A 23,839-nucleotide genomic window follows, 5' to 3' on the forward strand; every position below is an offset into this window, starting at 1 on the left:
TACAAAAGCAAATAAAAGGTTGAGGTCTATCACAGTTTTTATGTAAATCTGAAATCCCTCAATATTTCGAACTAGAATCACTGATACCCTTTGACCTCAAGTTAGTGGTCGCGCAATTTTTCAATGTTTTGATTTTTCTTGGCTGATTTTTTAAACAAAAAAGGCCCCTTTTCATGTGAACAGAATGTCCGATTCTCGTCGGTCTGGGCGGTAAGTAAACAATGAATATATATATGGTGGCGCCAATTGTATGCACATCTTATTCACGACTTGAACAAGTTAAGCTTCCTCATTTTATTTTTATTATTCTAATCATGCTATAAATTCAGTAAATTCTATTTCTTCATTACAGAACTAAAGTTATTTTTTTTAAACTTCCGTGGTCCGAGCTGTGCGGCAAGCGTACACACAGAAAAAATAAGCAATCACGCTGATTGGCTTATCAACGCACTTGCATGACTTGACAACAAGTTGGTTGACCCATTGGTAGGCATGTTCACAAAATTTTCAAGTAGGATATTTCACATTGAAATTATTTTGTTTAAAAAGGTGATTATTTAACTTAAAAAATGAGGGGTCAACCATGTCTGTAGGTCAAAAATTAGCGAAGTTATGGGCAAATGTCTGTTTTTAAAAAATGCACTTTCTGCGCCCATCATTGACAATGCCTTAGGCTAATGGAACTCGATTGTTAGTTTCCTATTGACCGCCCGCATCACTTTTTCAATTTGACCAAAACTTTCATTATTTTCATAAAAAAGTCAATTATCTGAACTTTGAAATGGAAATAATCAAAATTGAAACTCTCAAAATGTCTAACATCCCCTGCTGATCATAATCAGCACTTTTTCTTAGTTGTAGGGGTAGAGGATGTAGGAAATAATGGAAATTTAAGGATTACCTCATCATGTTTCTAGTGATTACAAAAATTGCTAATTTCTTTTCATTTTTATGAAAAAAAATTCAAATCTTTTCTCAATCTGTTGCAAAATGTCTGTAAAGATGATCTAAGCATTAATACCTGTTTTGAGATGGTCTTTCATCAACAATATATACTTTGGTACTGGTGGGGTACCTAAATTTGGAGAAAGCTGTTCATAAAATCATTGATTTTGTTGACATAATGGATAATGAAAAGAGACCGAATAATGAATAATGAAATAGCGACCTCGTCATTTTTTTTAAACATCCAATCGGAAACTAATAATCGAGTTCCATTGGCCTTACACTGACTTACTGTACAAAAAAGCATGTAATGCATCATTTTTTACCACGATGATCCATTTTACACAAAGGCGATTTTATTTTATGAAATCTAACTTTCACTGCATGCTGACTTCTGTATCAAGGATAAAGTACCAGCACTTTTTAGACTACGTCGTCAAGTTTCTGGTGTCCAAATTTCAAATTTTGTATTTCCTATGGGGATTACACAGTTAAGCCATTGACTGTGAGCTACTGTGGACACAACTTTTTGGATTGAATGTCGCCCTCTATAATAAGCAATGTGGACATGTCTACCATTGGTTGTCTGTTCGGCGCGTAGTAGGCGACCTTGACGTCACTTTTACGCGATCGCAATTAACCAGTGCGTACCCCGACCATGGAAGTAATAAAAAAAGCAACTTTATTGCCGTACTATTACGCTGACTTTCGTATTCGGCGAGGAGGACGATTTCGACCTCCTGGTTTGTTTACAAACAGAGAGGTAGACAAAAGACCGTTCCGCTTGTCCAAACACGCAAGTATCAGAAGGATGGTCCACAATAGCGTGATTCACGTAACGTGAATCTATAGGGATTAAAAAGCTGTCACGTAGAACCATGTCATGTGCTTCTATTGACTGCTAGTTTTATTTGTTTAATAGTAAATACTGTGTACTTTGTGTCTTGCCTAAATACATATTTTCTTAAAGTCTGCATATTATAAATTGGACATATAGTTGTTTTTGTTATTATAAAACTCGTTTATTTATTTTTAATGTTTATTTTTATTTATTAAAAAAAACATAGGCCTAGTAGGCTTTAGTGAAACCATGTTGGTTATTCATATTAAACTAAAATTAAATTCCCGTTGGGCTCTATTTAATATAATGTTTTACATTATATAATTAATATTCATGAGAAGTGTTATAATAACAAAAGACGTATCGGCAGGCTTGATTCGCTTGTCAATCTCCATCCGTTGTTGCTGAGCATGCTGAGTAAGAGCCGGGCCCGACTTGATTATTGAAGTCTTTTTCAAAACAAACTTGGTTCAGCACCAAGTATATTTTAGGCTGTTTTTCTCATTTTTAGACTTTCATCGCTTTAGAAGATTAAAAAAATGAGGTGAATATCAATATGATAATGCAGCCTAACTCTGTGTATCTTACTATAAATAGGGAAATGTTGTATCTATGTATGTATGTATCTATGTATGCACATAAAGGCTTCGTCAGTTTCGATCCAAATGTCGCCAAATTCATACGGGAGATCGATGAATATACGGGAACGTGTTTAAACTTTATTTGGTTGAAAAGCGGTCAAGAATTGGCCTCAAAATCAGTGAAAATGTGATCCGTTGCTATGCTGGGTAAACAAAAAAGGGAGTCAGTTGTTAAGCTAGCCCGTGCGCGTCGACGGGCGTATCTAATCTCACCAAGCCGCTCGCACAAGCTAGCGATAGCGCAGCGATAAGCGCAGCGATAAGCGCAGCGATAGCGATAGCCTTGGGTACCGCAAGCACTACGCCATGTCGCTGGCGTAAACGACGCAGAGTCGCGCAATGAATGATAATACGGGTGAACGACCGACCGTAGGCGTAATAAATACGGGAAAAGATGTGAAAAGTACAAACAACATGAAGAGGTAGGCCTACTGTAATTAAAAAAGAAAACAAAATGAGGACAAACAGGTAGGCCTACGAGTATGTGGGTTAGCCTATAGTTAGTCACAGTAAGAAAATGAAAGCGGGAATAAAATAGGCTAAAGAAGGAAAGAATAATAAAATCTAATAAAATTAGATGATTTAAATAAAAAAAGCTATTAAACTGAGGACAGAACTAAATAAATAACATGAAAACGGGAAATCACAAGCTAAGCAGCAAATAAAAAATGAAGTCAACAGGGACATGTAAGAAAGGACAGATTTAGAAAATAATGGGAACGGGATTGAGTAAATAAAAAACATGGTAACGGAAATTTGCAAGCTTAGCAGCAAAATGTTTTTAAAAAATGGAACAAAATTGGCCCATGTAGAAGAAACTAAAAAGAAAGAAAGAAACTAAAATGGAAACTTAGGCTTAACGAGGGTCAGACTCAGATAAATGAAATTTACCTTTTCAATGATTCTACCTGTTCAGTAATTCCTCCCGCTTTAGTGAACGCTCCCATTTACTCACCTAGCGGGGACCCGCGCGTAGCGCGGGTGTCCCGCTAGTGATTTGCTAATTTTGCTTTGCTAAAATCATATTATATAAAGGCCAAGGAAAATAAGTAAATATGTATATCATCAAAGTGGGAGTAAATAAATCAAGAAGGGGCGGCTCCTTTGGTTAGGACACCTCTTAGTCTCAAGAATACGAACAACACGTAAAATGACCAAGAGGGAAACCACAAACTATGTGGATATTATTAGCAATTTAAAAAGAGCTGAAAGAAATCAAAGAAGAATTAACCATAAAGAAAACAATTAACTTTCGAGATATCTTCGGAATGCCCTATTTGAGACCACTATCCCTATTTTTGTACTTCTTTTACCAAAAGCAATCGCGGAAGCAGGCGTCACGAAAGCAGGCAAGACTTGTGGTTCGACTTCGAGAACCATCTTGTTTAATTTTTTTATGTAAAAATTATATACATGTACAGTATAATGTTTGGCTGACTAACAGATATGTTTTAAGTAAGGTTTGCCTACCTACATTCTTGGATTTAGGTCATGCCTAGATCATGCAATGGTACACAGCTTGATTGGCAAATGAGGTGCTGATGTGATGATGACATGCATGTAGACTATTTATTGTTATGTCATTATGTGACTTTAATGCATAATTGTTGTTTTTTCAGCTCACGGAAGAGTATTGACTATTCTACATATGGAGGCAATGGTGACAGTGATGGTAAGTGCAAACAAAACAAAAATAAACGAAGAATACAAATTATTTTCATTGACTGTATAACACTGGATTGTATAGCGGCAATAGCATGGGCTCCCATTGAACACATACATTGTCGTGCCACCCTTACTGCGCCTGACCGTTGACATCTGAAATCATATCAATAAATCATGTTAAATATGGTCAATATTAATATTGCATGTTTCACTTGTATGTGTTTGATGGGAGCCCGCGCTATACCATAGATGCTTTGTGGACAATTGTGGTGCAATAGGATCCTCTTATTTAATAGCCTAAGCACTGCAATATGTTTCCATTTAACATCAGCATCTGCCCAACCCTTGCCAGAATGAAGGGAGGGCGGGTTAGTGTAGTGGTTTTCTCACTCGCTTCTCACCACTGTGGCCGGAGTCAATTCCCCGCGGTGCCACATGTGAGTTTGGTTGCCGATCCATGCTCGTCCTCGCAGGTTTTTCTCCGGGTGCTCCGGTTTTCCTCCTGCATCTAAAATCGGACCTCTTCCCATATCCCTGTCCCATCATTAGTAGCCTCTGAGCACTATTGGGAATTAGCCTGGCTTCGGCCGAATGTTATAAATAAATTTGTTATGATTAAATAAATGATTTAGAGGTAAACTTAGGAAAAGTGTTAACCCTGATTTTAGGTAGTTGTTTCCTCTTAAACTGGCTGTTGATACTAAAACTTGAAATGTTTGGCAGTTAAGTTTTTGTAATAAAATCTAATAACTAGTAATCAAAAATTAGTTTTGATTGCATTCTTGATATTTTAGAGGACTTTGCTGACCCAACACCACCAGCTAAAAAGCAGAAGAAGGAGAAGCTTAAAACAGTCAAGAAAATAGAGAAAAAGCCAAAAGAGAAAAATGTAACAGATTCCAACAGTAAAAGCAACAAAAGGAAAGAAAGGTACTGTATTATGACTATTATCATGTACTGGTCACTGGTGTACAATGTAACAATGTAAATAAGGCATCCAGTAGATTATGTTCTCGAGAGCAAAGGTGAAAAGATGAAAAGAATTTGATGCCTGATGAAGTCTGGAGGTACTACCAGATGGAAGTCATACAACTGTAGTGTCGTTAGCTCGAGATACTCTAGCTAAAATACAGGTTTACATTTACTATCTTACATTATCTTGCTGTATTTCAGCTAGAGCTCCAAACGACAAGCTTCCGGGTTTTTTGGAGAACAATACTGTTACGTAAGATGAAGAAGAAACCGCCTCGGAGCCCGCCCTACTCATTATTTCATTGTACTTATTGCAATTTGCCTCCACACATTACGTAATCAACACAAAGCTGTTGTGAGGATTAGTGAGTGGATAAGAAATTGACAGTGGAGGATCTGAAGGACACGCCGATTGTTAGTTGTCAATCATGAATTGCCATAACGTAAAATATTTTACTGCATGGCATTCCGCAAACACCAAGACAAATTATGCCGTATTTTTCCAAAGATCATCTCATATGAAGTAAGCTGAATGCGATCTGTACTTTTGTAACATTCCGATCGCTTTTGATCACCTATTATCACCGAATTTGCTTGAAAACACGTGAGTTCATGTTGTGTAAACATAATTAGCATAGACACAAATGAAATTACGATGCAATACAATGCAATTTGAATGCGCAGCAGATCTATAGAAATAACGTTGCCCGGTTTTATGCAGAATTAGACCCTGTCTGAGTGTCGTGTGTAATGCAACATTTAATTCCTGTACAAGTTAGCTTTGCTTTAGTATGTTTATTATACTATTTCATTCATTTTGTCATTAAAGTGGCAAAATTTTGGTTTATACAAAACTCACAATTTCTACATGTCACACTATTGTGTTGTTGAACAAAATTACTAGTTTAATTAATCTAAATTTAGTCCATGAAGTGAAAAGTTGAAATTGTGTAGTATGCAAAAAAAGCTACTTTAGCTCATGAAGTCACCAAATTCATGTCTTGAAGAGCAAAACAACCCAGATTTCTGTAATTTCTTTTACATTATTATATTTGTTACAAAACCCTAACTATAAAACTGACAAGTGAAATAAGTTTGATATGACCTACATGTACCAAGCCAGAGTCATTTATGAGATTTTGTTATTACTTTGTTTACATATTGAAGGCCTCCACTAGATGACAAGTTATTTGACCGTGACCTTGAGTTAGCCCTTCAGATATCAAGGCAGGAATCCCAGAATTCAACACAATCTGAGAATGAAGACATTCAATACATGGGGAAGAAACAGAAAGAGATTGCTGCAGTTGTTCATTCAACAGGTATGGATATACATGTAGTAACTAATTGTAATTAAAATGAGTTCAGGTGCAAAGGGCTATTTCAGTTGATGTTGAAGTACATGATTTCAAATGGAGTCACTTATTCAGGTAACCCGATTTGAAATTCACACCCCCGTGTGGAAGATCATGTCTTCCATATGGGTGTATGGATTTCAACTGGAATGGTTCAAATGTGTGAAGTGTACTCAACTGAAATGTGTCATATAAAATTAAAAATGTTTGAATTTTTATGGAATGAGACAAAAAATATGCTAAAAAAGAAGGTAAGAGTTCAATGAGATAGAATGCTTTCAATTTGTATCCATTCCAACTTAGAAATGACAACATTTCCATCTGCTTTTCCTTCCAACATGCTATGATGAATATAGCACACAGCCTCATTAACTATCATGCAGCCAAGCCCATTTGAAATGGGGTGGGAAAAGGGTACAAAACGCTTTGGAGTACTGTAAAAGTCAATATTTTCGCGAGAAGATATTTTCGCGAATTTGGTAAAAACAGACATTTCGCGAGTTTTTATTTTCGCGATTTTCAAAATTTGTGAACAAAAAGTATTTTTAGATTCACCCATTCATCACTCCAAAAACAACAAATGAGAGCAGGAACATGTTAAACATCGTAATACTCGATGAAGACTACTACACATCAGCTGTTGTTCACTATAAATCATGGTTTTATAACGATCTATGATGGTACATGATCGCTTGCAGGCACGTGCTTTTTGCAATGCAAAGCAGTAGACAAGTATAACACGAGTTAGTATCACTATGCAGCATGTATAAATTTGTACTAAAGCTTGCCGGTAGGTGTAAATATTGGCGACAATGTAGTATAAAATTGACAATGAAATGAGTAAAATAATTTTCTAACTTACCCGTTGTTCCTGTCTTGTTTATTCTTGTGTAAATATCCCGGGAAATTCAGTCCTTGATCCATATCATGACATTTAAAAACTTGCAGAAGTGCTCAAAAGAAACTATTTGATGGAAATTCATACCATCAAAATATCTCAATAATTCATAATACTTGGTATCTCAAAAGTTCAACGCATATACATTTTTTGGAGTCCGCTAATTGTTCTCCTATCCAGTGTTCAACATGCAATTTTCTATTCTACGTTCAACGCATATACAATTCAAAATGTCCTGCTGTTGCAGTGTTTAAATGGCTACAAACTCCTGCACTTCCTCCTCCTCCCACTCTCCCTCTCCATCACTGTCCTCCAAGGAGGGTACTGGATCCATGCGGGCATCGGCAACCGCCTTCATGATTCCGGTCTCAACGAATCCCTTGCAAATGAGGTCTTTGTTGTGGCGAACCAAATCGTGCACCCGCAGAAGCCATTGCGCGTGGACTGGCTTGATTGAAGATGTGCGCAAATCAACTGATTTGGCTATATCATCCATTGATAGCCCATCATCCATAGCCTGTGCTACCTGCTCAGCGTACCAATGGGAAAACTGCGCCTTAAGTTCAAGTTTATACTGAGCATTTACGGTAGCATCGAGAGGCTGTAACTCATCAGTACAGGCCGCTGGCACATAGACAAATAGGGCCCCTATATCTTTCAGCTTCTCTCGTACTTCATCAGTGGTGTGAGCACGGAAGACGTCAAAGATGAGCAATGGGCGTGCGTTGGGTAGGCCAAGATCTTGTTTTGTTCTTTCAACATATGGCACAATGACATTGTCTATGTATCTAATCATGCTTTGACTGTTACTCCAATGGCTTTCCGTGTGGGTTATATCCCAATCTTGTGGCCAGTCTACATCACGGGGATGACACTGATCAGTCTTGCCTGGATAGATAACTTGAGGGGGAAGAAGCTCCCCGCTGAGGGTACATGCAAGCAAGCAAGTATATTGTCACTTGTCGTCACTTCCCTTGATTGGAACTTGCTTCTCTCCGCGTAAATTCATTGTCCAACTTGATACGGGGACTACGTGTACACCCGTCTGATCCCAGTTAATTATAAGCTCATCTGGGATGTCATATTTGCGCACTCTTCTTCCGATTCTGCGGTGAAACTTTCCGCTGATTATATCCATATCTTCTGGACGGGTTTTCACCCCTTTTGTTCCTTTGCGCTTGGTGTACCCCATTCGGGTCAGGATCGACTTTGCCCATGTCTTGTCGAGATTAACAGTGCCTCCGTGTTCAACCAAGATGGGAGGTTTTGCAGTCTTCAATAATCCAGAAGCAGCAGCAACTACAACTTTCGAGTTGACACACCCACCATTTCTCGAAGAGCGTCCACATAGGCCTTTACTTTGTCGTCGTATGTTTTACCGATAAGCAACGGTCTACCTCTCATCTGTCCTGGAAGAGATGCCACTACTACTTCCCCTCCAGATTCCAACTGTTTCAAGTATGCCGACTTCATACCCCTTATTGTACTTTCATTTAGGGTCTTTTGGAGCTCCTTATCATACTTTCTTTTACACGCGGCCACGGAATTTTGAGCGGCGTATCGACCGATCTTGGCCCTGAGTTCTGGTGTATACACGCCGTACATACCGCGCCTCTTCCCCGTAGCAGTCCCTGGAGCTGGATTTTTGTCAGTGCTAGTAGCACTACTGCTACAAGTAGCCACTGCCTCATTCGCTGCTCGCACTTCTCTTGCTTCTAGCCCATGGCTGTTATCATCAGGATTAGGTAACTTTGCACTTGATCGCCAGCGATTAATATATTTATCCATGTTTTAAAGTCCCGAGAATCCAAACAGTGATTGTAAAATAACTAAAATTGTGATTATAATATTATAAAACTATACTAGGCAGAATTCAAGTAAACAGATCAACACGTGTGAAACAATGCCAGCGTGTCAATGACTGTGTGACCTAATTATAATATTATAAAGCACGAGCGACTGACCTGATTACTGGGGGCCTATTTAGGGTGAACACGCAATGTCTCAATATTGGTACGGCACACTTTCGCATTTCTTGGAAGTCCATTATTTTTCGCGAGTTTTTATTTTCGCGGTTGTGGAATTATTCGCGAAATTCGCGAAAATAAAAACCTCGCGAAAATTTCTACTTTTACAGAATATAGCAAATAGCAGGATTTGCCTTTTTTGAAATTGTACCTTTTGTTATGTAAATTGCTCATTGATTTCCTCATTTAGGGCCAATACCATCAGCTTTCCCTAGCTTGACTGGAGAATCCCACATTCAATGGGAGCTTAAGCGGCTTGGCTGGGGAAAGGCTGCACACTGGTAAACAAGTATGAGCCCTGTGATTTCATCAAGAAATTGTGTCTTTGATTTTAAGTGTAACAATACATTTTGTGTGCAGTTTCTTTACCAAAAATATTTGATCATTAACCATAACCTAAAACATTTGATCATTAACCATAACCTAAAACATCTCTGTTTCAGATGTCACACAAGATGTTGAAGACCTTCCACAACCAAATCCCCTGAGGCCCGAAACAGAAACACATGACACAAACAATGATAATAAAGAAAATGTTTCTGATAAGGACAATAAACTCTCTAAGAAATCACCACCTAAAATAACTAGTGATGAAGATGATCCCATCACATTAATAGAAACAATAGAAGGTAGTGATGTGGAGACAGGTGGCAGGAGGAAGAGAAAGGCAGCATCAGCAGCTGTTGCTAAGCAACGAGAGATGATGAGTGATGAACCTGAGGAAGAAGATGATGGTGATGAGGAATTTAAGGCTGGTAAGTGTAATCAAAACAAAACCTTCACATACTAGCATACAAATTAAGGCATTTATCTTCCTAGCTCTGTCTGTTATGTTTTTCTCACTATACCTTATTTCCTGACCCTTTTCACTATTAGATTAACTGGAGTCATTTATCATTATACCATCACCTGCAAAACAATATAGCTATTGAATTGATGTCTGATTGTGGTCTTATAGATTATACCATCTGTGGAATAAAATGAGTTGGATTGTATACAGTGTCCAGTGCAAACAGATATTACTTGAAGTGACTCAGCAGTTCCTTCTTAATGGCTTTTGGACTTTCCAATGTAGAACATTAGATCTATACCAACCAAGAATTTGAGAAGAGTGGGTCGGTCATACAGCCATAGTTTATTAGACTTTTCTGGAGTAGTGATCCCAAACCATAATCCTAACTCTAACCTTATCTCTGAATTGTAACCCATTGCTGACCCTGAAATGTGAAATGTAAACCTAAAATATAAATTCTATTTCTACTCTTCGGGTACAGCAGTTATTCTTTAAGTCTGCCTATCACATCATCAAACTGGAAATACAATCATTCAGTTATCAGAATCTTGTCAAACTGACCAACTATTTCACCACTTGGACAGTAGCATCATTTACATAATCGGGAAGGTTATTCTAAAAAAATATTAATGTTAAAATTGGAAGGATTTTTTTCAAATGAAATATATTGGACTCGCCTAATCAATTTGTATATTAAACCTAATGTATCCAAATTTTTTATTAATAACAGGATATCTAACCATTGCTCATGTATCAAAACTGCAATGATCTTTGAATGGTAAGAACATAACTTTTGCATATTAAATTATATCAATTAATCTTGAGAATTTCTTCTCTACCAGATGAGCCAGGAAATGATTGTGATGCCTCAGACAGTGATGATGACTATGACGCAGGTGATGCAGACAGTGATTTTGAAGGCTCTAGAAGCAAGAAAAAGAAGAAAGGAAAGAGTCCAAAACCTGCTGCACAAAAGAAAAGTCCCAAATCAAGAAGCAAAAAAGAAGGAACCAATAGTAAAGCCAAACCCAGGGGGAAAACAAATACTGCTGGTAAGTAATACTTGTGGTAACAGATCCATGGATAGGTGCACTAATTATAGTCAATTATTTTGCATAAGGTATGATGAACGATCTTTACGTCACATGTGTATTATGCGAGGACTACGCTAAAATGGATTTGACATTTTCCATAATACTAATGAAATCCTGTTGTATTTTTTTCTATACAATGAATGAGTTTCACATAGATATATATAACAAGCTTGGATTTATCACTTATTCAATTTCCTTTTTTACAAGTTCAGATATTATTGTCTTATTCAAGCTGTTGCATTCATAATTTGATTTTTAACTTGTATTTCCAGCTTTAAATGGTCCAAAAACCTCTGTGCTCTCTCCAGCAACTCCTATTGCAAGGAGACCTCAGCACAAAGGACCTGTCAAAGGCTTCACTCCACCAGCAATGTCAAAGGCAATTACTGGAGATAAGAAATCACAACAATCAATAATTAGCAGTAGCCAATCATCAATCAGGAAACCCAGCTGGTGTTCTCCACCAAGTAAGTATTGAATAGGAGAGAAAAGGCCCTGATTTAAATGACCTGATGCAGGTGTTTTACAGATTTGTTCTAATAACTTCACTGTGAGGATTTAATACTGATTGGAGAACACCCTGAATAAAATCTATAACCAAAATATCAACTTTCACATGACCTGTTGAAAAGCAATAGGCAACAGAGCTGTGTATTATGGGATCAGTAATAAAACAGTGAGGATCTATATTGGACAAACCCATACTTGTACTGTACAACATACCACAATCAGTTACTGACATACACACTACATAGACAGACATTTTGGTGGGGACCTGTACAAGTTTGGTAACCAAGTGAGTTCCACGGTTTTCAAAAGTGATCCTATACAACCAAAAACAGGTAAAATGATACATATCAGAGACCAGCTCTGATTAACAATAATATGATGTGAGACCTTGCAGTATTTATTGCTTTGGTACACTTTGATATCAAAGGTGGAATATGCACATGGATAGAACTGTCAAATCTGAAGAAAACAATCTCTCAGATGATTTTTATTTTGTTTAATAATATAAAATCTCATGGGCAAATGGACATGACAGTCTTTTGAGTGCGAAGATACCCTATTGGCCTGTTTGATACTTGAATTTGAGACCCTATACAAGACATCTGGAGCGCTGGTCTCACATTTTTGGATCGAAGTTGGCTACCCTATCAGTATACCAAAATAATCCTGGGATACAGGGAATACAATATTCCCTCTTTTTGGCTACAGCCAAGGGGATTAAATAACAACAAAATAACCTATTATTAAATTTTATCATTTCTTTACTTTCTGCAGGTTCTAATGCAAATAACCCCCTTGGAGGTGTCAAGTTAGTCTCTCCATCCCAGCCACTCAGACTTGGACTATCAAGATATGCTAGAGTCAGACCTCTTCATGCTAATGTTAAATTACCATGAGAACATATACCAGAACTAATTCCTAATACACAAAACCACAAAGCATCTTATGGATTTGAATGGCTTCTTCAGTCTGTCAGCACTGTTGATTCAACCTCTTCCTCGGGATGTCAGAAATGTTACAAAACAGAATCTTGGAAAGTTGAGCTTGTTATGATCCCTCCTTTTTGTTCAAAGGCTTATTGCATGGTAGGACCATTACGAACCTTGGACTCAGAGAGGATGGATTCAGAGAGGACATTTTATAAATCAAAGGAAGATCCTTGCTTGATGACTATTATTAGCTGTATGTTTGAAAAACATTATGTTCAAATTTCATGAAATAATTAAGGTGCATTTTTTATTTGTAGCCATTTTTGTAAAATGGTGTTTAATATGTACAACGCAGAAACCAGAAAGTGACTGTTACGGCACAATACTCCATTTTGCAGTCAGTCAGCTCTTAGGCTAAATTATGCACACTTTTATTATTGATTTTTGCACAGCATGTTGGTAGAGTATCTGGTTCTATTTTAGAAAGTAAATGTCCTACACATAGATCGTAATTCTCAAGAAACGAAGTTGTTACCACATTTAGCTTGTTGTCAACTACCTGAATCCTTAAGCCTGTTCAAGCCACATTTCTAAATATTTAAACATCCAGATATTTCATTGGAAAGTCCTGAAGATCATATGAAGCTTGAGACATTGCACTCCCAGACCGGGAACATGCAAGACATAACTGGAACATAAAACTCATGGTATGTGTCTCGTCTCAATTTGAGTGTAACGCCATGTTGAATTTCGCAGTAGCGATTTCGGATAGCATGCTAACCTAACCCTGTGGGGGTCATACACACACATAGAAGGGCGATTTATCTGTACACTAGTGGCACAACCATGTAAACGCACTGATAGCTCTCCACTCAGCTCTCAACTTGAGACGAGACCGTTTTAAGCATTTATGACCAGCCAGCCATATAAAAATTATATGTATTTCTGCATACCAACATACACCTGGTTGGATTAATTTGATGCATTGTAAGATCTCTAACCCATTGTAAGTCAAACCCCATTGTGATTCTAACATAAAAATCCTATAGAGTTATAATGGGTTTGGAGTGATGTGCTAGGGAACTTACGATGCTAGGGAAATCCAGCCCAGCTTGCATTACTGCCAGCCAAATTTCGATCCATTCATAAATCATATGAACATAAGGCATTATATATATATCTTATTTATAAAGATACCCGGTATGTGTCAGTTCACTTTATTGGTGGTTGGCTCCATTAATTGCTTGAATAGAAAGCTATATGTTGGTATTAGTTACAACCTACACTATGGCCTGGCATTTTATGCTCAGGTATATGGAACAAGAGATTCATGTTCTTCTGAAAATTGTCATACATGTATATTTATTTCATACAAATGAAGGATATGATTTTAATATGTAAATAATGTAAAAATATCAGCTGCATGGTCTAATATAGGGTTCAAAAGAAATAACTCCCCCCTTAAAATTACAAAACATTTCTTTGCATAACTTGACATATATTTTGTTGATTTAAAAAATTCAAAAAGCTGTGAATATAGAGGAATCGTTTTTCAACCCTCCCAAAGTTGTTGCATTTCCAAAAACAATATTTTTGGTCAAAAATAATCACATTTTCCAAAAATGATGCTTTCAGAAAAAGTTGCACTTTACCACATTATGTACAAAACGTTCTCGATGTTAAGGTTGATTTAAATCTTGGTTTGTTCCTTTAACTTTCTGTCTCCGATCCTCCAGGCACCCATGCAACCATCATTCAGTGCAAACCAAAGATTTGTTGAACTTAATTTCGGCGTAAAATGATATTTTCTTTGAAGTTTTTACTCAGCTGTTGTTTCAAAATGATAAAATCACTAGGAAGGAGAAATGAGCTCTCCAAGCATAAATTTGACCAAAAGGTTGAACATTTACCTGTATTGGGTCAATTGAAGCATCTTGCATTTTGATTTAAAATGGTGGCTTTCTTGGATAAAGGTGTAAAACTCATGATGTGGCCACAAGAGATTGGCTGTATGCAGTTAATTGGCTGAATGCTGACTTCCAACCTCCAATCTTTGTTGGCCATTTCTTCGTTGTCATGTACGCCTTTATTCAAGTGAGCCGTTGCTATAGATCTTTGTAACTGTTTCAGTCTACAATTTGCAAGTAAATTTTTCATCTCTTCTAGTCAGCGAAAGAAATAAGCATCACACTGCAAACCTTATTTTTACTCCTATAGTGATTTTACCATTTTTGAAACACCGACTGAAAACCCCATTCATGTCGAAATTCATGTCAATGAATCATTGTTTTATATCGAAAGATGATTGCATGGGTGACTGAGTAATCGGATACATAAAATTTAAGACCAATTAACTAAAAATTTACATTGATCACATTGATATCGAGAACGCTTTTGTACATTACATGTATAGGATGTTGAAAAGTGCAACTTTTTCTGAAAGCATCATTTTTGGAAAATGTGATAATTTTTGACCAACAAAAAATGATTTTCAAAAAGAAGAAAATTGGGAGGGTAGCAAAAAGTTTCCTCTATTCACAGGTTTTTAAATTTTTCAAATCAACCAAATGTTTGTCAAGTTATGCAAAGAAATATTTTGTAATTTTATGGGGGGAGTTATTTCTTTTGAACCCTGTATATGCACATAGCATTTGTAGGGTGTGCCAAATAAAAATAAAAAACATCCAAAATTCTCAAGTGTACTTGGAATGTAAGCTTGTTTGATATCATTACGAATTTGGCAGACAGCCTTATCCATATTAGTCTTTTGGTAAATTCATGTTATACATGAATTACTTTTGAATTAGTGATGAACACTTTAGCTACAGAGAGCAGTATATCAATTTCTTAAAGGGTTAACAGCACATCTGGATTTATTCATAAAATGTTACACAAGCTCAGCATTTTATGGCATAACATAATCCATGATAATAAAAGTGTCCAACTCACCAAGGTCTTGACCATCTAAAAGAACATTGTGATATATAAGGACAGGGTTACCTGCCCAAATCCTAGTATAAACATTTAGTAATCGTTGGTATTTAGTTCCTGCACAAACCTGGCAGTTGACCAGGCCAACGTTTGTGGACCTTTAATGGTGCTGTACTGTTAGCTAACCCTGCATGCTGCCCTCTTTTGTTTACCTATCACACTGATCACCTTTAAAAAATTGATATGCTACCTTCTATTATCTGAAGTGTTGCTCCCTTGTTTGCCAATTCAAAAATAATTCATGTGTAACATGAATTTGCTAAAAAAAACCAAATACGGATTCAGCTGCCTGCCAAATTCATAACGATATGTAACCTTACTTCTTACCTCATCTCATCTCATCTGATCTCAAGGGAAAGAAATGTTGTAATAAAATTGGACAAACATTTTACGTTTGTGTTTTAATTTGCATCTTTCAATCTCTTTATACTATCTAAACTTTAAGTAGAGTATGTGAAATAAGCTGGTGCTACTAAGAATTAAGCATTTAGCATAGCATTGGAAGCAGAGTTCATCTCTAAATGTTCCATAGCTGTAGAATGAGCAACATGGTCCAGTGGTCTTTTAGGTCCATCTTTGGTGCGAGAGGTCTCCAGTGAGATCCCCCATGGACGCAAATTTCATATTCAATATCAGCTCTCTCTATTACTGTACAAGTGGTAATTTTCGCGTATAGTTATTTTCGCGTATAGTTATTTTCGCATATAGTTATTTTCGCGAATAAGAGTGAGAGACACATTTTCGCGAATATTATTTTTGCGATTGGCCCGTCCTTCCCTATACTGGAAATACATGTATTGGCGGTTGGAGCTCTAATCATGAAAGTAAAACCCTCACGAAAATTACCACTTATACAGTACTAGTACTGCATTTGTATTGTGGGGCAGACACTGGTGATGACAAAGATCTCGTAGCTAGTTCCGGTTGGGGTAACGCCTGGTTATTCATAAAGCCATGATTTCTCCGTGATACGGAAAAACAGAAAAATTCACAGAATTCGGGGTTTGCTCACGGAAATTTGAAAATGCCACAAAGTAGTGAAAATCTGTGTAAAATGTCTAACTTTTGTGTTGATTTGCAAAAAAAACCAAAGAAAAGTGATAATTTAGCAGTAATCAACCATTAAACAATCCATTCTAGCATTTATTCTAGGCCTATGATGCAAGATCATGTCCGATACAGCTATCGTAAGTACACACAAGACAATTGATGATGCTTAATTTTAATGGGGATGTTGGCGGGAGACTACAGTAAAAAGGTACATATAATTATGAGACAAATTACACTTTTAAAAACATGCTTGTATGGGAATGTATGCACTTTTCAGTGCTTTATAATGTAAAACGGAAAATCACAGAATCGTCCTATTTGTAACACAGAATTTAAATTTTGTAACACGGAAATATCATGGCTTTAGTTATTCATACACCCTACCATGGACCCTGGGCATTTGGGCTACATTTCATTTTTTGATCCCTCAGCGGAGAAAGATACATGTCCACTGGCTGCCATGGTACAATGCAATTGGCTGCAATATGCAAGAGTTCACTCAAAGCAATGCATACCTTGTACGAGTGGACAGCACAAAATGAACTTGTGCACATCACAGGCAACTAAAAGCAATACCAAATGGACATGTACGCCTTTTTGCCGCTGAGCCATTGATAAACATTCATACCACTTGTAAGAACTAAGAAAACACAATGTCACAGATGGTTCATTTATCTGCTTGTTTAATTAACTTTTCTTGTGCATTATATATTTATGGTGCATGTACTTTCTGTTATTATTGAAATGTGGGATTAATTTAATTTAGCTGTCTACCACCTGCTACACAAATTCAATTTTTTTGTCATTTACCAAATATCCAAAAACGGCTGTTTCCACCAATGCCATGGACACAATAGACAGCAATCATCAAGTTGAAACTTGTTATTCCCATTATTGTTTTTATATCTTACATGGTACACTTAAAGCCATATAATGTATGATTTCCGTCAAATTTTGATTTGGTTTTGAATTCTTTACCCAAAATGCTGAAATAATATTAGAAATAACTGCTGGGAAGGGTGTCTTGCAATTTTAAGTTAAAATAACAAGGTAAAGTGGGCTAATCATGCTGTTTAACATGGAATTCTATTGCTCTGCTGAACTACAAACACAAATTTAGCCTATTCCATTTAGGTACAAACTGGGATGTGTGTGAACATTACCAAATATGCCAAAAAAATGAGGTTTTGGAAAAAAATAACCAATTTCATAATCGTAACTTATAATCATACATTATGGCTTTACACAACACCTTAATTATATTTAAACCAAACCCCTACCTGGAGTGATTTCACATGAAATATTAAAGAAAACAATTTAAAAAAATGGAATCTTGTTTCATCAAATTTGACTTTGCAGTAAAAACAAACACTGATTTCAGTTTCATGTTTTAATTAAAAGAAATAATTTGTGAAACATAAAATATTTGGACCCATTACACTACATGTCTCTCCATTATCTTCTTGTGGAGGCATCACCTAAAATAAAACAATTCCAATACTTAAAAAATGTGAATCTTTACAATATTTTTAACTCCAATATAATAACTGTGTCCCACATGCACATTGCATTTTGCCAATCATTAAATTTAAGTCACAGCGAGACTCAATAAATGCTTAAAAGCATTCAGTTCATGACTTCACAAACACTTTTATAGTTTTATACCTCTTCTAAATAGTATTAAGCCTGAATAGCAGGCAATCCCAGTTCCTTTGAAGAAGCTACAATACAAGCAGATCTTTGGTTCAATTTTTACTGTTGTGGTATCATATACAATACATAATACATGCAATTATGTTTCTCATTATATAAAAATAAATATTTGAATTATATACAAACAAGAAGACATTTTTAAATAATTTAAATTTTTTATAAATGCAGAGATTGCAGACTAGATCATCAATTGTTCAATTATTGGCATTTGTAACACAATGGAACAATAGAGGCTGTCAGCCTTTTCTGCAGGATCCGCCATCTTGTGGGTACTGCCGTTCTGCATGTCATGCGTTAGACATTATGCCCCCGATTATGCGGAGGTCGCAGCACATGATGCCCCTCTTCAGTCAAGCGTCAACGCGGTGATCTTAGCAACAAGGCACTTGTACCCACAAGATGGCAGCTTTGACGTCACAATGACTACCTCTATCCAGAGTCGTTGGTCTGGCAATATCTATTTTGTTTTTCATTTGATAATGTTCATAGGCTACAATATGCCAAAAACTGCCATGATATTGGACTAAGCTCCTATGATAGGATCATTTTTAATGCTGTAGACAATTGAAAACAAGTTTGAAAACACTTTTCTTGGACATATCAACAAGTTAGTGCAAGAAGACCACATCTGAAATCAGGGGTGTACACTAACTTTTTTGACCACTAGCCAGTCGGGTAGGTAAAAGTTACCAGCCCGACAAAAATTGTGCATGCCTGAGCCACACTCAATAGTTATATTAAAGAAGCACAATTTGCAAACATCTAACTTACTGACAGTGTTGCTTTGCATTATTTTTGTGTGTCTATGGGAAAAGGAACCTATTCATATGATATTTCACTATCCACAACGATTCACACACACTTTGAATCATCAGGCCCGTACTCATAATTATTGGGAGAGACTTCCAAAATGTGGATCTTTTCGAACAAAAAAAGGCGCTAATGCCAATTTTTGGTAAAAAGTGGACATAAACCCCCTAAATATTGCCCTTTTTTGGACTTTCTGAACACAATCACCAAAAAGTAAGTGGTCTAGAAAAGTTCGGAAAAGACATCCAAGAATAGCTCAGCTGAGGGTTGCGATACTACAGTATCATCCTCAATTTCGTACCTGCCAGAAGAGCGGGCACTTTTGAAAATTTACCTGCCCGACAGCAAAGTTACCCGCCCCTGGCATTTGGGCGGGTGTTCAAGTACATCCCTGTCTGTAATAGCTGTCAGATGTATAGTATATAATGGTCAAATGTCTATAAGGGCAACTATTGCAGATAGGGCCTTCTTGAAATCTGTAACAAAGGACTTGCTTGGTCTTGCTTGGTCACATCACATCATTATTTCCTTTAAGTTTGCAGGGTGAGTGAGTGCAATATAGTCAACCATCATGGTATCAAACATTTTGGTCATTTTGCAGGTTGTTTGTGTTTCAATTTATTTACTCATTTATTGGTTTTTAATTATTTAGTTAACATTTAAATAATTGCTTCTAAGACTTGTAAAATAGCTGTGTGAATTTACCAATATTTTAACAATATACGACTATATTGCACTCACTCGTTGATTTGTACATCTTATAATACAGAATCTTTTATAGCAGCATTTTATAGCAAAACATACCATACCAGTGTGTTTGACATGAAAATATGAAAACTTATCACAAACAAAAGCTTTTTTGTGCCATTTAAAAATGGCATCAATTGTCTGCAAATTGAAGTTTTAGTTAGAAGTTATGATAAGTTAAGTTACCATTCTGCAAGCACATGATGCGTATCATGCAATTTCCAAGTTAGAATTGCTTTCATCTCTGACTCTGTATCTAGTTTACTGAAACAAAGTCTCTTACAAGTTATAATAACCCTTTCTGTCCCCAGCATGCATCACTTTGCCTTTCGATCACTATCAGCAATATGCCTTATGGCTCCAACTCAAAAACACATATTATTTTCAGAATGTTCCCAGTTACAATAAAATGGGCAAACCAGATACCACAATGAAGAATTGGTAAAGTTCATAAAACAAAAAATATATCTGAACAAGTCTGCATTAAATATTTAAACATTGAATACAGCCACTACAGTCTGTCTACTCTGAAGTACAAAGTACAGACGCAGACGCACACATTGTGCCGACTTTGAAGACGCGCATACCTGCAGCAGAGACACAGCACTACGCACTGCTAACGCGCTGTATACGCGCGCATTGTCACTTTGTACTTCAGTGTGGATAAACTGTAGTCACTCACTTTATCAACATGCAGAGGTCTAGTTACTTTGGGACAAAGAGTACAGTGACTAAGATACCCCCATGATGTGTTTATCATCCATTCACATCTCATACAACTAGTAAGAGTGAAAATAGTCACTCCGCTCTGGAATTCCATATTAAACATTCTATGCTATTCTTGTTGGTACAAATGCATTGCTATAATGAAAGACCGAGATAAAAAGAATTGATCACATCTAATGTCACTGTCAATTTACACAGGTTTACACTGGTTTACACAGGTTAATAGCGCATAAAAGGAAGGCTGATTTATCTGGTGCCGATCATGAATAGCAGAAAATGGCGAAAAATTATGTACTTTTTACAAGGCAAAAAGCACAATTTCTAGGCATTGTTGACATGGTGCCTTCACAAAAAAAAGTTTCCTACTATAAAGACCTAACTTTTGAGATGGTTTGTATCCGGTTTGAAGGTACAAAATTAACAATAAGGCGCCTGATTATACCGCCGCGTTCAACAAGTCATCATCGGCATTTGTAAAAAAAACTGTGCTCGAGTTTGATTGACAGATGACGTCAGACACAATAAATTCTTTTTATCTCTGTCCTTCATTATATGGTCTCTTCTATTCAGTGATATGTACAAGAAGTACCAACATGCCTCCTACAACATCACTATGTCATAATGTGATAGCCTTCTTCCAAATAATAGGGAAATCTAGACTGGACAGAAAACAGGCCAAAAATGTATTCTTGACAAAGATTTTGTACAACCATGTCATTTCCATTGATTGTTTGATAAATTTGTTGAAAAACAAAACAACAAAATTTTGTATTTATCTCTGAGCCAGGCAACAATAATTTAATTGACCTAATAGCTGTACTTTTTGTCTAAATCTCATGATTATGAAATAAATGCCCATCCTATGAGCTATAAAAACCAAGATCCATTGAGATGCAGACAAAATGTGCAATTATCTTGTCTTTATGCATACATCTTATGTTTGTAGAAAACTACAATAATAACAATTTGCAGTAAGAGGCAATTTCAGCTGTTCACCAAGACATACAATTATTTAGAACTCTTTCACTCATTGCACAAAAATATTAACCCAAAATTAAAATAAGTCTCCTTAACCATCATGATTTCTTACTATCGCAAAACCTCGTCTACAAGCATAGAGAGTGTTTTTGGTGAAAGCTTAATTAATCCATGCGCTCTTCATAATATCATGGAATTTGAGCAAATAAATTACCCAAACAAGCGTATACAAACAAGTATTATTGTATATCCAATTTATTGCATTGGCATAATTGCGGCAGTTTCGTATTAATTTAGCTTTCGTTAAAAACACTCTATATGCTTGTAGACGAGGTTTTATGGTATACAATGTCACATAATGACTTGTATTCCAAAGTGAACAGCTCTATTACATTAAGAACATGAGCTCTCTTTGTACTACAATCAACGTAAACCCAAATCAGCATTTTGTACAACACCAACACTCAATTATACCCACAATACAAATATGGCTCTGAAGAGTAAAAAGTATGATCTGCTCAATGTCAGTGCAAAGAATACAATTTTATGCAAATTTGGTTTATCCTGTGGAGTAAACTTTGATTTTTCTGCAATACAATTGTCTCCAGCACATGCAGAAAGCAACTGCAAAATTTCACTTGTGATCAGAAATTGTAATAAAGATACAAATTAAGGCACTCAGTGGTCTAAATACTGTCATTAGAATGGAAACTATATGGAATAGGTGGGACATTATGTAATACCCTATGTCTGTTCATTTAACTATGAGGCACAAAGAACATGGACATTATTCTTTTTACATTATAGACTGTTGTGTTTCATTTGTTACCAATTTCCTAAAACTGTCCAAATAGCTCCATTCAAAGAAACATCTACAGTAGATCATTGCATGTTGTTAAAAACAGGTATATAATCAGCATCACCTTCATAATTCAAATATTGTACCATTGCTTTCTTATACCCAGAATGTTGCATCCAATATCACTTGTCAATAAAATCCTCAGCAGTACTGTTATACGTCAGATTTAGAGTGTTCACCATGTATTTTCCATGGGTAGGTCCAGCTTAGATTGTCTAGCCATGCTCAATCAGCTCACATTGTATGCGGTCAAAGGCACTTTACTTACTTGCAATGACAAGAACATACATACTGGCATTGGCTTTAAGAAAGTTGATAAACTTTTCTCCATTTAAAAACACATCGCAATCTGCATGTAGAAACACTGTTATTTCCACCAGCCTGCCATTTGTTTCTTCAAAACCACATCTTTCTGTGATGGAAAAAGAACAAATATATTCCATTTATATATAATTATCAGTGGGGTCTGATCACCTACCAAATCATAGCCTAATAATCAATCTGGATAGATTAAACATACAAAAATCTTGAGAAAATAGGTTTTCCACTTCTGATTAATGTCCAAAAATATCAGCCATCTTGGGCATCCATATCTTTCCGGCTTAACTTTTCCCTCTACTATAGCTTTATATTAGCAAATTAACACCTGTATCATTTGGGTGCTTACATATATAGGTCCCACAACTTATACATTCTCTTGGTCGGGCTGACGTCACAAAGGGGAAATAGCCTTGTAAAACTAGTGTGCGCATGTGCAGTTCCCCTTTCTAGAGCTGGTTGCTATGCGCGCGCTTGTGCAAAGGGGACGAAGGGGACAATGTTCCCGGATGTCCGACCGAGTGAATTCCCCAGACGATTTTTGAAACCAATCAAAAAATGTTTTACGACATGTAAAAATGTAAACAGGTATGTGTAGCCTTATTTGTTGTACACATCTGGACCAATTTATAGCATCACACATCATTGCATTCGGTCACAATGGTTCATTATGTAAAAAAGAGGCCATTTTAAAAGTTGCATTCATAGGTCCATAATAGTCCATAGGAGTCTGGTGAGAATTTGTGTGTGTCATTGCAAGAGCATAGAGCCTCCCATACGTGTAATTGAACAATCTGCTCTTGCATCGAAATACATCCAGTCTAATCAGGATTTCCCACAGCTTTCAGGGTGTCTGCACAAAACCAGTTCAGGATTTGAATCATTTTAGATTAATTTTATCACTGCTTTAAAACAAATGAACACACCCAGTTTAAAAGATATTTCTTCTAATTTGTACTTTTTAAAATAATCCTAAA

The 23,839-nt window shown here is 36.4% G+C and overlaps 2 protein-coding genes across 2 annotated transcripts in view; one reads left to right on the forward strand and one right to left on the reverse strand.

Annotated features, from left to right (window-relative positions):
• The first annotated feature begins 86 nt into the window (after window positions 1–86).
• LOC140155835 (uncharacterized) lies at window positions 87–14,100 on the forward strand. The gene is made up of 8 exons (XM_072178823.1): window positions 87–210; window positions 4,047–4,099; window positions 4,887–5,022; window positions 6,232–6,386; window positions 9,788–10,099; window positions 10,980–11,189; window positions 11,504–11,698; window positions 12,516–14,100. Exons 1-8 carry the CDS (start codon window positions 185–187, stop codon window positions 12,635–12,637), a joined length of 1,209 nt encoding a protein of 402 aa, XP_072034924.1. The 5' UTR covers window positions 87–184; the 3' UTR covers window positions 12,638–14,100.
• A 5,682-nt stretch (window positions 14,101–19,782) lies between these two features.
• LOC140155836 (GRIP and coiled-coil domain-containing protein 1-like) overlaps window positions 19,783–23,839 on the reverse strand; it is a 30,226-nt gene continuing 26,169 nt past the window's right edge. Inside the window, exon 18 of the mRNA XM_072178824.1 lies at window positions 19,783–22,956. Coding sequence (XP_072034925.1) covers window positions 22,912–22,956 — 45 coding nt within the window. The 3' untranslated portion in view covers window positions 19,783–22,911. The remainder of the gene's footprint in view (window positions 22,957–23,839) is intronic.

Source organism: Amphiura filiformis, chromosome 6 (genome assembly GCF_039555335.1).
Source record: "Amphiura filiformis chromosome 6, Afil_fr2py, whole genome shotgun sequence".
Taxonomy (NCBI): Eukaryota; Metazoa; Echinodermata; class Ophiuroidea; order Amphilepidida; family Amphiuridae; genus Amphiura; species Amphiura filiformis.